General features: G+C 38.8%; 1 protein-coding gene across 1 annotated transcript in view; it reads left to right on the plus strand.

Moving 5' to 3' along the window:
- The first annotated feature begins 264 nt into the window (after nucleotides 1-264).
- The window catches only part of LRRK2 (leucine rich repeat kinase 2), a 62956-nt gene continuing 48161 nt past the window's right edge, over nucleotides 265-15059 (plus strand). Inside the window, exons 1-7 of the mRNA XM_066318628.1 lie at nucleotides 265-446; nucleotides 536-621; nucleotides 4806-4912; nucleotides 8001-8089; nucleotides 8484-8618; nucleotides 10270-10404; nucleotides 13855-13986. Of these exons, the coding sequence (XP_066174725.1) occupies nucleotides 302-446; nucleotides 536-621; nucleotides 4806-4912; nucleotides 8001-8089; nucleotides 8484-8618; nucleotides 10270-10404; nucleotides 13855-13986 (829 nt within the window). The 5' untranslated portion in view covers nucleotides 265-301. The remainder of the gene's footprint in view (nucleotides 447-535; nucleotides 622-4805; nucleotides 4913-8000; nucleotides 8090-8483; nucleotides 8619-10269; nucleotides 10405-13854; nucleotides 13987-15059) is intronic.

The following is a 15059-nucleotide window of genomic DNA, read 5'->3' on the forward strand; positions in this document are numbered from 1 at the left end:
GGGCGGCCGCGGGCCCAGCTCGGCGGCTCCGCGCTCACTCCCTCAGCCGCCGTGAGGGGAGCCGCCCGCGGGGCCGTTCTCTCCGCCGGGCGCCTGCGCGAGGCTCCCGGGCGTTTCCCGGGGGTTCCCGAGGGCTCCCGGGGCCGGCCCGCGTCCATGGAGCGGCGCCGTGGGAGGGGCCGGAGGCCGCGGCGGGGGCGGCTCGGCACGGCCGGCTGACGGCCGCACCGCGGGGACAGGCCCGGCGCCGCGCTCCTCCCGCCGACCGGCGGATGGGCGCGGACAGGGCAGCGGCTCGGCCATGGCCAGCGGCGGCCCCGAGGACGGCGAGGAACGGGCCCTCGGGAAGCTGGTCGTCCGCCTCCAAAACGTCCAGGAGAGGAAGCGCTTGGAGACGCTGGTGCAGACCCTGAGCGACCTGCTGGAGCTGGCGGCCCGGCAGAGCGGTGAGCGCCCTGCCCTGCCCTGCCGTGCCCTGTCGCGCCCGCCGCCGGTCCCTAACGCGGTCTCTCTGTGTGTCTCTATCCCCCCGCAGCTCCGCGGCTCTTCGGCGGCAAAAACGTCCACGTGCCCCTGCTGCTGGTGCTGGATCTGTACCCGGGAGCGGCGGCCGTGCAGCAGGTCAGGGGCCCCGCGGGAGGAGCGAGCCGCGCTTCCCGGGATAAGAGTTGTCGTGCCGCTTGTTGGTTTCTCCTTAACCTGCTCTCTGTCTCCTGGGCCGCTCCACGGAGTGCTCTGAGCTGTAGAAGGGCGCTGTCACCGCTGGCATTTAAAGGGACCAAGCGTTCCAACTTGCTGCAGACGCCGCTGGCTGCGTCTCCGGTTTTACCGGCAGAAGGAGGCAAATAGAAAATGAAAATTAAGCCGTGTGAATGCTGTTATGTAGGGTGCTAAATTACCGATAATGTTATCTAATATAATTTTGTCCATACTGAATTTTGCCATGGTTAGACAATCTTCTGAAAAGCACTGTTTTTCACTGTGAATTCGTATATATGTAGCCATATCCTTGAGACTTGTGCTAGCACAGTTTTTTAAAGGCAGAAGGGACTATTTTAGCTAAGGGTCAGTTCTGCAATTTAAGGTTCTGCCTGCCTGCTCCTGTAATTTAGCATTGGCCCATTTGGACTAGGTGTGGTGCTTGTACAATTGGATGTTATACTTATGGTACAGCTGCCAGACTTGTCATACGAAACAGGTCCTTCCTGGCAGGCATATATTAAATTTCTGACTATGCCATGCATAGAGGATGTTTATAAGCTCCAGATTTCTGTGCAACTCACTTGATGCTTTATTATAATTATTATTATTAAGCCCATTCATATAGTTACAATATTTTGGGAATGTTTTGGGGTTTTTTCAATTCAGCTGGAAGGTAAAACATGGATTATATTGCAAATGTCTCTTAAATAATAATAATATATTTAAGGTTTTGGGTTTGGGGGTTTTTCTGTGTACTAGACCTTAGCCAGAGGTCAAAAGCCCAAAATCTTGATAAAGTATGAAATTGTATTTCTGTAGTGATTAATCTGAAATAATAATGATCTCAGGTTTTCTTTGAAGACTGAATATTTGTGCAGTGTCTTAAGGTTTTACTTATTTTACTATTTGATTGTCAGGTTGTTAACAAATATAGGAATATGAACCAGCAGTTATCTTCAGATGAAGTACATTAGATATGTAACAGTTTAAAAAACCTCTGCCCAGAAGTTTAAACTTGGAAGTAAAACATCAGTCACAACAAGAAGTAGGTGTGAAATGATAGCACAAGACTCTCAGAATTTCATAAGGAAGACAGTGATTAATTTTCCTTTTACCTTTCTTAAAATACCTAATTCTAATGTGGAATTTTAAAAATCAATTTTAATCTTCTATCTGCCTACATTTGCAGTCAAGCAGTGTTTCAGTTTAGAAGTTCTGGACCTCCTTTGCCTCACTATGTTTGTGTCGCAGTGGGAAATACATAGCCAGTGCAAAGCTCAAATCCCCTTCCTCATAAAATGTCTTGGGCAGCTCTTCTTTCACAATCAGTTTTGATGTTTGCAAATTCACACTGTGTAAGTAGAGCTCTGTCTTCTTGCATCATTCACTGCTGTTTGTTTGTAATCTTTGTGAATAAATTCTCACTTTACAGCAGTGGCAAAGTAATGAGGTCCAGATTTCAGTGCAGTCTCTTTGCACTGTTAATGATTTTTTTATTGAATAAATCATCCACCATCCTCATTTTACTTTCAGGATTGTAAAAAAATTGACTCACATTAGAGAATAAACACAGAGACATACCTGAAATGAGAATTTTCTTTACCTCTCCTCCTTAACTGGTTACAAACATCTTGGGTTGCTACTGTTCCAATAAATTTTTCAGGGTTAATTTGCCTAGTAGATCAATATTGCAAGTACTGGCCCAAGCCAGACTGCAGGCAAAAACCCTGCAAGCTCCTTCACAAATAGGGAGGTACTGGTGTGGAAAGCCAGTAGTTCCTGTAAATAAAATATGTCTTTAAGTAAATAGGGTAGTTTTCTGTGCTTTCTCTGGCCATGATTGGAGCAGCTGAAAAACTCAAGAGCAAAATATGAGTGCACTTGAATAAAGAGCACTCAGCAGAGCTTTTTTATCTTACGTAGATGGTGGGACCTAATGTGATATAAATGAATTGCATGCTAGCAACAAAAAGGATCTGATTCAAAAATAATGAGTTTCAGTGCTGCTACCAACTGTTTCTTTATCTAGGGACCTGTTTAAATCTTTATAAGGACATCTTTGCTTTATTTCCTTTCCCTGTAACCTTTAGGATTTCTGGTATTTAAAAGACCCTTGCTTTCTTACTTAATTATCAAACAGCTAATAAGCACTCTGTTACCTCAGGCTGTGATTTTAATATTGTAAAATAGACCACATATCAGCAAGTCAGATGTTTCCATTGGTCTTCTCTGGATCCACAGTTCTGATAAACGTTTGTCAATACTTGGAGTCCTAACAATCTAAATAAAAATATTTAATGGGAATATAAAATTCCTCATAAACACTTAATACAGAAAGGAATTTTCTAAAGTAATAAAGCAAGTTTCCATCAGATCCTAAATTTTATAAGAACATTTAGGATGCTCTTATAAAGTGGGACTTCTAAAATAAATTGTGTTTGAAGGTATAAGCAGTTCATCAATTAATAGTCACCTCTACAATGTTTTTGACATTTGTACCTGATTGACTGCCACCAGGAAACTCTACTTTGTTTGGAATGTGGAAATTTAGGGAATTACAAATCCTCTTCATTGTACCTACACTTAGTTAGGACTCAGTTACACAAACCAGCCTGCACATCTGTAGTAAATGATTTGTAGTCCAAGGCAGCTTGCTGTCCAAGGAAGAGAAGTGCATGGATATTGGCTTGTAGTCAAGCTCAATCTGCAGACATCAAGGTTGTAATTGGCTTAAAACGTTTGTTTCTGCAAATCTAAACAGAAACAAAAGTACTGCAGGTATGGGCCGTGCACACACTGCAACCAAGTATGTGAAAGACAGAAGTGGAATTCCAGTCCCCAGGGAGCTGCATCACCTTTTGCATGCTCTACAAAGCTGTCAGGAAAGCTGTCTAGATTCAGGCTCATGCTGTTCCTGTGGGTGACTACACTACCAGACTTGTAATTCAGTGTCTGTACGCTTACTGATTGCAGGGTTAGGCATCATGCACTTTATATGAACTTTGCTGTTAAACTCTTTGGAGGTAGCCATTTACATTCCTGCTCTTGGCTGTCTCATCTTGACCTCTTTGCTTTACATAAGTCTTTTGTGAAAAAGTGATCCAGTTAGGCATAGAGTCTGTGACTTATTATCTTCTGCCTTGCCTCTATTCTTAAAGCATGGAGGCCTGTTTCCACTTTTTTATTTACTTATAGGCTCAAGGAAACTCACATACCTTGTTATAATTCCTTTTCTAAAAATCTGCTTCATCTTGACTTTTGACATTTCACAGTTCACAACTTTTCTTTCAGTACAGAGGGGGTTTCTTTCATCAGTTATTTCTTTGTACAGATTTTTTTTTATTTCCTCACTGCAGCCTATTCAGTCATATCAGCGTGTAACCATTCATAAGAGAGCAGTTTTTTCCAATACAGAAGATCAAAGAGGAATGTTTTTAGCTTTTGGCATTATTTACAGATGTTTGAAAGCCAAAGAATTTGCATGGGATGGAACAGGTAGTTATTAAAAACAAATGCACTAGGTTTAGTTGTCTTTCACTCTGTATGATCTCAAAACTTCTACTGCCTTCGTTACATTTTGAAAGCACACAGGTCTGAGTGTTGATGGCAAGAATATGAAATGTATGGTAATTGCTTACATATCTCATTCCCACTTAAAACATTGAAGACCTTTAACAGCCTATCCTTTATCCTTACAATTTGCAATTAAATGGCAAGTTCTTATGAAAACACACCTTTTTTATTAAAGATAAACCCCACATTGTAGTGCAGGAGTTTTCCCTGGCCAGTGGTAACATACTGTGGATCAAATATATTTCTGTCTGTCAGCAGCTCATGTAACTGTGTGCCCTTTATTCTCAAGCAGTGCTGAAGCAGATTGAGAGTGATGTGTTCCTGCAAGCAATGCCATCAGAATATTTAGCATATGTTCTACTTCCATCTTTTAACTTTCCATGCCATTTGTCATGTGTTAATTAGTTTTCCCTTACTGATTTAGCTAGGTAACAGAACAGCTGTCTTGTGAAAGCGAAGGATATTATAAGACAATGTAGAAATTCCAAGCAGAATATCTATTGTAAAATATCTGCATTTTTGTTTTACAGATGGGCTGGTCACTTCTTTGTAAATTAATAGAAATTTGTCCAAGTACTCTACAAAACATAGCTCCTAAGGATGTTGGAAAGGATTGGGAAGTACTGGGTGTTCACCAGTAAGTATTTTGTATACAAACAGCCAGAATGCTTGGTCGTTTTGGCAGCATATATATGCAATGAAATATATAAAGTTATTACATCAGCTTTTTTGTGCATTTCTTCAGCCTTCAGAATGTGACACACACAAGCAGGGATCTTATCTCTGTATTTAAGTACCTGGTACAGAAAGTAAAGGAGTTTGAGTCCTTTTTTAGTGACACTCAGTGACAGAAAGAGAAGCAAAGGGCCCAAATTGAAATATAGGCAATTCCACTTACATATGAAAAAAAAAAAACCAACCCTAAGTAACCTTTTTGGCAGAGTCAGTATTACCTGAATGTTCATGTATGTTTTTTGAAATGTGAGGAATTACATCCACAAACCTCAAATAGCGTAAATCAAGAAGAGGAGGTTTTGTCACAGCTGTTATTATGGTCTTAAAGGTAAGTATTTATACTGACCACCTCAAGTACCTGTGAATTCACTGGATACAATTACCTTTAGAAGGGATGATTTGTTCTGTCTTTTTAGTAAATGGAGCAAATTGTGGTTTAGACTTGCTCAGCTTTCATCCATCAGCTATCAAAGGAAGCCTAAGCAAGTGGTCTCTGGATGTCTGTGGTTGGATGGCATGAACACCCACATAGGTTGGCTGAATTGTTGCCCGGTAGCACAAATGCTAATTGTAGATGTGAGCACATGGAAGTTGGTTTGGGGGCTTGGACAGATTGTTGCCTTCAGGGCTGATAAAGACAGCAGCAAGCACTTAGAGCCTTATAAGCCCATGAATCTGCCACCACAGTCCTCACCATGCCCTTCTTTGGAAAGGTTGCTATTGAAAAAGAGCACGAAGATGCATTTTGTTTTTGTGAGGGTTTGTTAATTTGTTTTATAGTGGCTAGCATACATGGTCAGTAGGGAAATGAACTCCCTTGAAAGATGTGTTGGCGGATTTTGTTGGAAAGGAAAAGTAATTTGGGTTGCTTTTCATGAGCAAGGAGTAACCGAGCTGAAGCTGCACGTGCTAGTTACAGTTTCTTTGGCAGCTTAAAAGCTTGTAAATTAACTGAAAGTTATCCTGAGAGCTGGAGATTCTACTGCTCATTCTCAGGTCCCAGAAAAACTACTTTCTGGGACTGATCTTTCTCACAGCCTCCTCAGTGCCCACGCTGTGTGTGGGGTTAACAAAGCATCCTTTTCAAACTCAAACTTCACTAAAGATCTGATGTTAACGTTGCTGTACCTGATTCTTTCTCAGTACCAATATTTTAGCCAGCTGTGTATCCCTGTCTGACTTGTTAACAGTTTTCCTTGCTGAGGAGAGACTTAGTGGGGGAGTGGGCTCAGGCATTTCTGTCGGTGCCAAAGGCAGAGCAAGCCAGCTGAATTATGTCTCATGTTCCTTGAGCATGGATTGTACTAAATTGCAGTGAATCAACACCATAATGAATATATGCTATTTACAGCAAGGCAGGAAGCAGTTACAATAGAGAAGAAAAGGTCATGTTTTTTTGGCAGGAGATTTTTCCCTTTTGTGTGTGTAACTATTTTAGGAGAATAGGAATATTAAACCAGAAAAATAATTTCTTTCTTTTGTTTCTCAGCTGTGATCCAGCTTGACTACACTGCAGTTATATTTACAAGTGGCAGTTTGCTATTGATTTAGGTGTTTTTGACAGATAGTGTAATAAATAAATCATTGCTATCACCCCAAAGAGAAAGAGAATTTCCTTCAGTGTATTTGCATTCTTTCTACAAGCTTAAATAGACTTCATGAGATGTTTTGTAATCTCTTAGGTTAAACTTTCCTACAGCAGAAGAAGTTTACATCCTTCTTCTTGGTTACACTTAAAATGGGAGGATATATGGGAGGGAGTTCTCTAAAGATAAATTTAGAAAATTGATGTTATACCAAAATCTCATCAGATTTTGTGTCTCGTGTCTATTTTGGTCATCATAGCTACAACACTAGTGCTACAACAGAGGGGAGAGAAACTAGCAGCTTCATAGTATGAAGGGAAAATACTGATACATTCATTCCAGCTTATAAATTTAGACTTCAGCAAGGCAAATAACATCACTGCCAGAGCTGGGGTATGAAGTTTGGATGAAACTTCAAGTGCTGCTTATGTTTTTCAAGACACTTTAGTTGATGTTCTTGACCTATCACAAACTACTACAAAATCTATTTTTGTTAGATATTATATGTGCAAGGATTCACATTTGAAGATTATTTAAATTGTAGAATCAAGCTCTCTAAGGAAAAGTAAAAAAAAGTTTCTTTAATTTTTTTGTGTGTAAATCTATGTACTTTAATTGAGTTTTTAATTACAGTTCCCCTCCCATTTTGAGATATGCTTCATTCAGTGTGATATCAATGCTTTTAAAATTTTATTTTTTCGAAGAGGTGTTAAAGATTTTTAGTCCCTATTTTACAGATAGTAGTTTGAGTAAAATATGTTAAAAATACCTACTGATTTTTAAGTGCCCAGTTTGATGCACAACCTGAATTTTGCAGTACTTGGCATTGGTAGGCTCTCTCTCTGTTTAACAAGTCAGAACAGATTTACAAAAAGCAGAGTGTGCAACTGGCAGTCTAATGTTTCCTTTTAGTGATTTGTCCAGCACCATGTAAGTGCTGTAGGGCTGCAAAGTAGTGTAGAGTTCATCAAGAAACTGTTCAAGGTCTTCAGCTGGGAAACTTCTCTTCCACCAAACCTTTGGTTGTTCAGTGTAACTGAGCTCTTGGTGCTGGCAGGGCAGTGCTGTACTGTCCACAATCCGTGGTGCTCTGGAGAGTAACCACCTCCTAAGTGACCCTGCAGAATTAATTTATATAATTGACTAAACATTAAAGTAAATTGGATAAATTATACATCAGTATTATAGTGGACTATGATCATAGTTGAAATTCCAGTATTATTTTGTTGTTAACTTGAAAAAAATATAAACTGAAATAAAAGGGTTTTTTAAAAAATTGTTTGAGAGCTGTTTAAAGTTTTGCTAATTTCTGTTTTCAAAGTACATGTTTGATAAAATCTTGTGTTTGTCAATATTTCTTTAACTATAACTCCTTTTCCCCTTTTTTTTGTCTTTAATTTTTAGGCAGATTCTTAAAATGCTTACAGTCCACAAAGGAAATATAAATCTTTCAGTAATAGGACTAAAAGCATTAAATCTACTCCTCATGTCAGGTATTGTGTGCTTTACTTTCTTATTTTGTCTAAGCCTTTAAAACACAGAGCTGATGCAAAGTGTGTGACTGTCCATGCCAGACTGGATTTTTCTGTTTTACTCCATGAAGTCACTTGTCATTTGTACTTGTATACAAAATAATAAGAGTACTATTTTGCACCTTGTTTTTTACCAGGTAGGTATGAACTGTCTTTTGGTGGTAATGTTTTAGAACATCAGTACTATTGTAAAATGTTGCCTTAAGAGATAACTTTGTCATGGGTTTTACAAAACTGGATTTGAACTGTCAGAGTAAATTTTAAGGACAGTATTAAAGAATTTTGGATTTTATGGTGTTTTAATAAATATGTTGAGAAATAATCAGTGCAACATGTAATCTCTTCTGCTGTTCAGATATAATTGCTTTCCTGCTCTTGGAAGAAGAGGTGGATGTGTTTTCCTTGGTATTTCATGCCATGCACACCTTCCCTAAAAATGAAGAGATCCAGCAGCATGGATGTAAAGCGTTACACAAACTTTTTGAGAAAGGTATTTTATCTTGTAGTTTATGACATTAGAAAAATGTATAGATTGGGAGAGATGGGAGATATTAATTTAAATGCAATAAAAGAACTTTTGCATCCCACATTGGTTTGTGAATTATATCTGTTCTTAAATGAGCTACCACAAAACGGATTTTCCAAGCAATATCACAGATTCTATAAATTAGAGCAATGAATATGGCATCTTTTAAAAATCAAAATGTCCCTTCTAACTTCAGAGCTAACTGAAAAGATGGGATTTAACTAGAATAAAGAATAGTGACATTTGATTTTAATTTTCGAAAACAGGATTGTGTATTTAAAGACTGGTAAATTTTAGTATTGTGAACAGTTCTAAAATCAAGCAAAATGTTTTTACTTTATAAAAATACTTGATTCTGGATTTTACCCTGACAATGCTAAAGGGTGATCATGTATCCGTACAATACTCCCATTTATTCTGAAAAATGAAATCACCATGTATAGATTTTTTTCAGAAATCTCAGGAACTGTGCTTGTTATGGCCAGAGATCCCCTTATTGTAGTACCCTTGCTTTGAATTGAGTTTCTTGATTCAAAATAAGTATTGAGAAATGCTATTGCTCTGCTGTACTCCTTTGCTTCAAAGATAGTTTTCAGTTCTTCAGATTGGTCTTTTTGGCACCAATCCATATTGCTTTTTTAAGACTTTCTCCTACACATGTGCTTGGAATTATCTTCTCTGTTCCTTTTCCTCTTCCTGTCCCTAAATACTTTAGCCCTGCTATATTTTCTCTTCAGTCTCCACAAAAGTCTGAACTTCTTATGGTTTCTGTGAATGTTTTTTGTAAGTGCCAGATTTTCACAGATCTGGCTGCAGGTACAGACCTGCGTACCTTCTTCTTGGTGGCAGCACCAAAGTGACAAGTTCTTAGGCTGCTCCTGCCTCATCTTCTCTGCCTCTGAGCCACCTTGTCAGTTTTTGTTATGTGGATGTTTCCATGACCTTATCTTGAACCAGATTCAGAAAACACTTCTGCTTGTGAAATTTAAAAGGTGCTCTTTCTCATCCTGGGTCAGTTCCCTTATCTGATTCATTGCACAGCCACACAGTTATGTCAGTATGAATAAAAGGGGCCAGGAAGGAAAAAACCTTAAGCCATTAAGGTAAGATATTATTAAAGTGTAGCTTTATGGAAAAAAGTCATTATAAAGAAAAAAGAAAAATCAAATGAAATCAGAGTATGTGAAGTGGCATTCCCTAATTTTTTTTTTCACTGTATGCTTAGCTTTTCCTTCACTTATATACTGTCTTGGTTTGGACTGTCTGTGGAAACTTGGTTTGGACTATCATTTTCTGAGAAAGGCTGAAAGACTTCTAAAATACACAATTCACAGATTCACAAGGTAGCATCTAAAAGTCAGGACTCTACTACATAAAGTGTAAGCTAGAAAAAGATGTTTATAAAGTAGATCAATTTTTAGTTCAAAAAGGCCATAACTGTTTAGTTTAAAAGCTTTTATCTAAAATTTTTAGTTAAAAAGGAGAGTATTTTACTTTCTTTGAAACATAGAAAATAAAAATGAGGGAACTGGGTAAAAACACGTCTTTTCTCCTGATGTACCAGGATAAGAATTATTTCCTCAAGACATCCTGTATCTCTTGCCTTTCAATTTAGTTCCAGAAGAGCAGCTGACTGAATTTGTTGAAAGCAAAGATCATATGATCATACTGAAAGTATTTAAGGAGTTTCCAGAGAAAGAAGAGGTGATTCTTCCTGCACTTTATTCATTACATTCCTTAGCTGGTCCACGTAAGTATTAGAAGTTATTTTCAATTCCTTTTCTCCCACAGTGTACATCAGCACATGCTTTCTGTGATTGTAAAACGTAACCTTTGTGTGATTGCAAAAAATAATTGAGAACTGGCTGGGAGTTGCTAGACAGGTCACCTTCCTGTTTCCTTTGGGAAACACTTTTTTTTTAATGGGATATTTTTTATATTTAACCATTAAAGGAGAAATCTCTCCTAAATAACAGAAAAATACTTTCTTCCACTTGGAGTAAGTGGTAGCAAAGATGCTTATCATGGTTGTAGAGACTGAAGTTCAAGACCCTGCCCTGTCGTCTTTTATTACTTGAAAAAATAAAATACATTTATTGACTAAATAAATCCTCAATGAGTTTGGGTTGCAGGTGAAGAATATTCCTGGCAAAGTCTGTCCCACAAAGGGAAAATTGCCCATACAAATTCATTGGCCAGGCTTGTGGATAGATGTCTGTGTTCAGACACCTGCTGTAGTCATTCAGTGGTGGCTGCAGTGGTGAGCATTGTAGCACTGTGCATGTGGTAGTCTTACAGTGTCCTCAGCTGTTGTGCAGTAAGACTGGAAGAAAATGTCTTTGTTATTATCTCTTGTCTTCCCATAACAGCATTCCCTATTATATGCCAAATCAGATCCTGAGAAGTATGTCTGATTATTTGTGCCAATTTGTTGACAGCAGTCTGATCTTGTTGACACAGAGGCAGCTTTTCTCAGCTTCCTGCTGACAAACTTTGGGAAGCATAGAGCAAGGTTCTGCTCTCCATGTCTTTCATGAAGTGTGTGATGTTGTACCTCCTGCAAATGTGTTTGCTTACAAAGCCTTGCTCATACATCCTGTCTGGCTCTGTAGGAACTGTGCTGGCCCCATGAATGTCCACTGGATAAAAACTAGATGGAGTGTCCTGCATTTCATCAGACTCCAAGCTGTCTAGTTCCTGTTCCTCAAAATTTTTGTTGTTCCAGTTACTGTTTAAAAAGTTTAGCATTCCTTGAGTCAGAAATAATTTTACTCTAGCCCAGAAGTTACTGCTGCTTTTAGGGAAGAGGATGCTAGATTTTAAGTCCTTTTCAAAACAGTAAATAGTTATACAAAGTGAAACAAGTGAAGGCATGAAAAGGAGCTGCTCTAAAGTAGCTATTTAATACTCTTATTTCTAATATGAAATATTGAAAATAGCCAGAAGAACAGACACCACTTGCACATGAATGTGCAAAAGTGGTATTCATACTCTTGGTTGGTGACATCCCTCAAGAACTCAACAAAATATATTCCTTTAAGGCCACCATGAAGAAGATAATTCAGTGTAAGTGCACACTGTAACTTACCCAGTAGCAAAATGTCTCCTCATACCCTGAAGTTCAAGTCTCTCTTCTGAATGAGTACCTCACTATGCCTTCTTTCATTAATTCATACTTAGACTTGGTTCTGGTTCGTGTCATAAGAAATTGTAGGATAAGAGTTTATTCTAGTGCTGTACAAGAACTCTTAAACCTCAGTAGTATTTGTGGCATGAGAAAAATGCTTTGCTGCTGGCTGTCCTCCAAATTGGAGTGGTGGATCACAGAATGTTACCCATCTAAACAGGCACAGAGAGCTCTTTTTAGCAGGGAGAAACAGTCACCTCAAGATGAAGTTTACCCAACCCTAAGCCAGCTGGGATGAGTCACCATACAGAGATCTCATCATCAATTGTTGGGAGAACCTAGATGACTGAGTTTTCGTGGTTAAGATTAAATGAGATCTGTTCCTCCTCTTTTTCTCTAACTTGTTCTGGGAAATGGTGACTCCCTGCAGATGTGCCATTGCTTAGATCTTGCAGATTTCAACATGCAGTTCATTATGCCATCTCCACAGTGATCAATTTTGGGCTTATCTGATGGTTTTACTATATTCATAAATATCACCTTTGAAATCATAACTTTCTGTGGAGTGATGCAATACTGTCTTCTGGAATGTGTGTTTTCAATATTGGACACAATAAATTGCTGTCCTGTTAAGGCATTGTGAAACGTGCCTCCCTTCACTATCAAATAGAGCACTTCAGAAATGCTTCCCACTCAGAGCTTGCTTTTTCATCTGGTAGGTTGTCATTATTAAATATTTAGAGACGTATTATTTTAAAGATTTGCTGACATTTTAAAAAGGATAATTATGTTTAATAATACAGTTGTAAATATTTCTCTGATGTTGTATCCAGGGAAGCCAAGCTATTGAAAGAACAATTAAGAAAATTTACAGAAGTCAGCAGAGTAATGCTAACTCCCTTGGAGTTGGTGACAGGACTCTCCTTCATTTATTTGGCCCAGGATTTTGGCCAGCATTTCTTGGGTTCATGTTCTGTGTCATACCCTGGATAGAAATACTACAAGGATGCTTTCATACACTGTGTTTTTTAACTACCATGATGCTGTTTTGCCTGAAATTAGGATATGTGGGATCACTCTGTCCTCAAGTTGGAATGGATACATTCTGTCTTTGTATGGGCTCACGTGATTGTCCTCATGGTTTCTGTATCTGACTTGAGTAATAAATAGTAAACAGGGTGAGAGTGACCAAGCTTTGGCACGGTTTTCTTGGAGGGGCTGTGAAGTTTCCATCCTTGGAAATACTCAGAAGCCATCTGGACAACCTGCCATAGGCAGGTTAAACATGTGGGTTGGACATGGTAACCTTTTAGCTGTTCCTTCCAACATCAGCCTTCTGTGAGTCTGTGAAATACAAGGTGTGCCATGGCTTTCAAAGTACTGCAGGAACAGCATGATGAAAATCAGGTGTACAGTAGAACTAATTTATATGAAAATAATAACTTCCTAACTTGCCCCCTAAAAATAGAAGGAAAACTTAGAATTACATTAAATCAAATAAATTACTACAAAGTAAATTTTATGAGAAAAAACTTTCTAAAATGTTACTTAATTTTATGCCCCTGGGGATATTACTTATATAGTGTAAAATGTGTACTTGATCACAATCACATTAGAAATACCATTTATAAGATTGATATAGTATTTATAAAACAATTGGTTCACATTTAAGAAAAAAACTACCAAATACTAGTTTGGGAGGAGGTTTCTGCTATATGGCCTGATACAGAATGGGAGAAAACCAAAAATGTTAATCTGAACTTTGACTGCACATTGAAAACCACTGGCTAGATAGGAAGAAAAATCCTAGCAGTTAAATTACTATTCTCTAGGTGAGAAAGTGTTGTTTTAATGAATAATTTCCAAATGTACATTGTCATGTATGTCTTTTATGGCCATATCAAGCAATAAAGCCACCTTTCTTTAAACATGCAAGGTAAAAACTGCAATATAGTCACAGTTCTCTAAATAACTCTGTTTAACTAAAGTCTGAATTATAATCCAGTCAACTGGGGGTTTTCCCCCTCTCTCTGAAAAAGCAGTTTTTGTTTTTGTTTCTGTTTCTTTCTTTAGCCAGCAACGTTGAAGTTCTCATGTCGGGAAATGTGCGCTGCTACAATGTTATAGTGGAAATGATGAAAAGTTTCCCCAGTAGTGAAACAGTTCAGGAAGTCAGTTGCTGTTTGTTGCACAAGCTTACATTGGGTAAGTTCACAAAGTTGTTTATATAAAGTCAGCTTTTTCTGACTGTGTGAGAGTTGGAGTTAACTGGGAGTATTACAGGCAATAGCTGCGGCTCCAGTAAATCCTCAGGGTGCTATATTATACAAATAATCCTTGTGTCTGATGATGCAAAACCCTAACCACAGTCAATGTGATGTCTTTATGTTGTAAATCTAAGTAACAATGAGAAGCTGCCGTAAAAGATTCAAGTTAGGGGGAAGTAACAAGACAAGAAAGAGTGAGAACCACAATAGGAGAATGGGAAATCAGTAGGTCTGATTCTGTGTAAAGTTACTACAAAAAAGAAGAAAATTACTTTGAGATTTCATTTTTTGAAGTGCCAGTGGTGAATGTGTGAGAAACACCTGGTGCTACAGAATTAGTTGAAAAGTGTTCTCTAAAACTTTGGTTTTCCTCCTGGCAATGCATTTATCAGACCCGTGCTGCATTCCTGACAATGACGATGCCTGTTGATTCCCCCTGTGCTGCATCAGGGAATGAATCACTGGCTTCTGGACTTGCCTTGACTTGAGCAAATACTTTGGTTGTCTGGGCTAAAATGGGCTGGTGTCACATCAAGAGAAATTATGTCAGTGGAAAAAAGTTGTGCCTCTTAGCAGCTCTGTTCTCACACTTGCAACTTTGATAAGTCCATTTGCAAAGGTAGGAGAAGTTCAAATGAAAATAAATACGTTTTTCCCCCGCTGCATACAAACCTACTGTGAGTAGCTGCCTGAGCGAGCAGCCCTCACTCCATGGCTGGTTCTTCTCATCAAGAGTAAAACTTCCCAATTTTTGCAGGTGGTGGCCTCAAGCTACTGCAGATGCTGGTAACCAGTGCATGACTCACCGTAATAAAGTCAGTCTCCCATCCTTTCACCATCTGTTTCCACTTCTTCATGCAGATATGGTGGAAAATACAGATCAGACCTGAGTGCAAGCCAGAGCAATTTCCCATTCCCCTTCAGAAAGCCAGATATGATTTTTAAGAAAATATGGTAGCTGTTGAGGTGGTAATTGCAGGGGTTTTTGCAAGAGGTGATGCTAACCTTGAA

Source organism: Sylvia atricapilla, chromosome 5 (assembly GCF_009819655.1).
Source record: "Sylvia atricapilla isolate bSylAtr1 chromosome 5, bSylAtr1.pri, whole genome shotgun sequence".
Lineage (NCBI taxonomy): Eukaryota > Metazoa > Chordata > Aves > Passeriformes > Sylviidae > Sylvia > Sylvia atricapilla.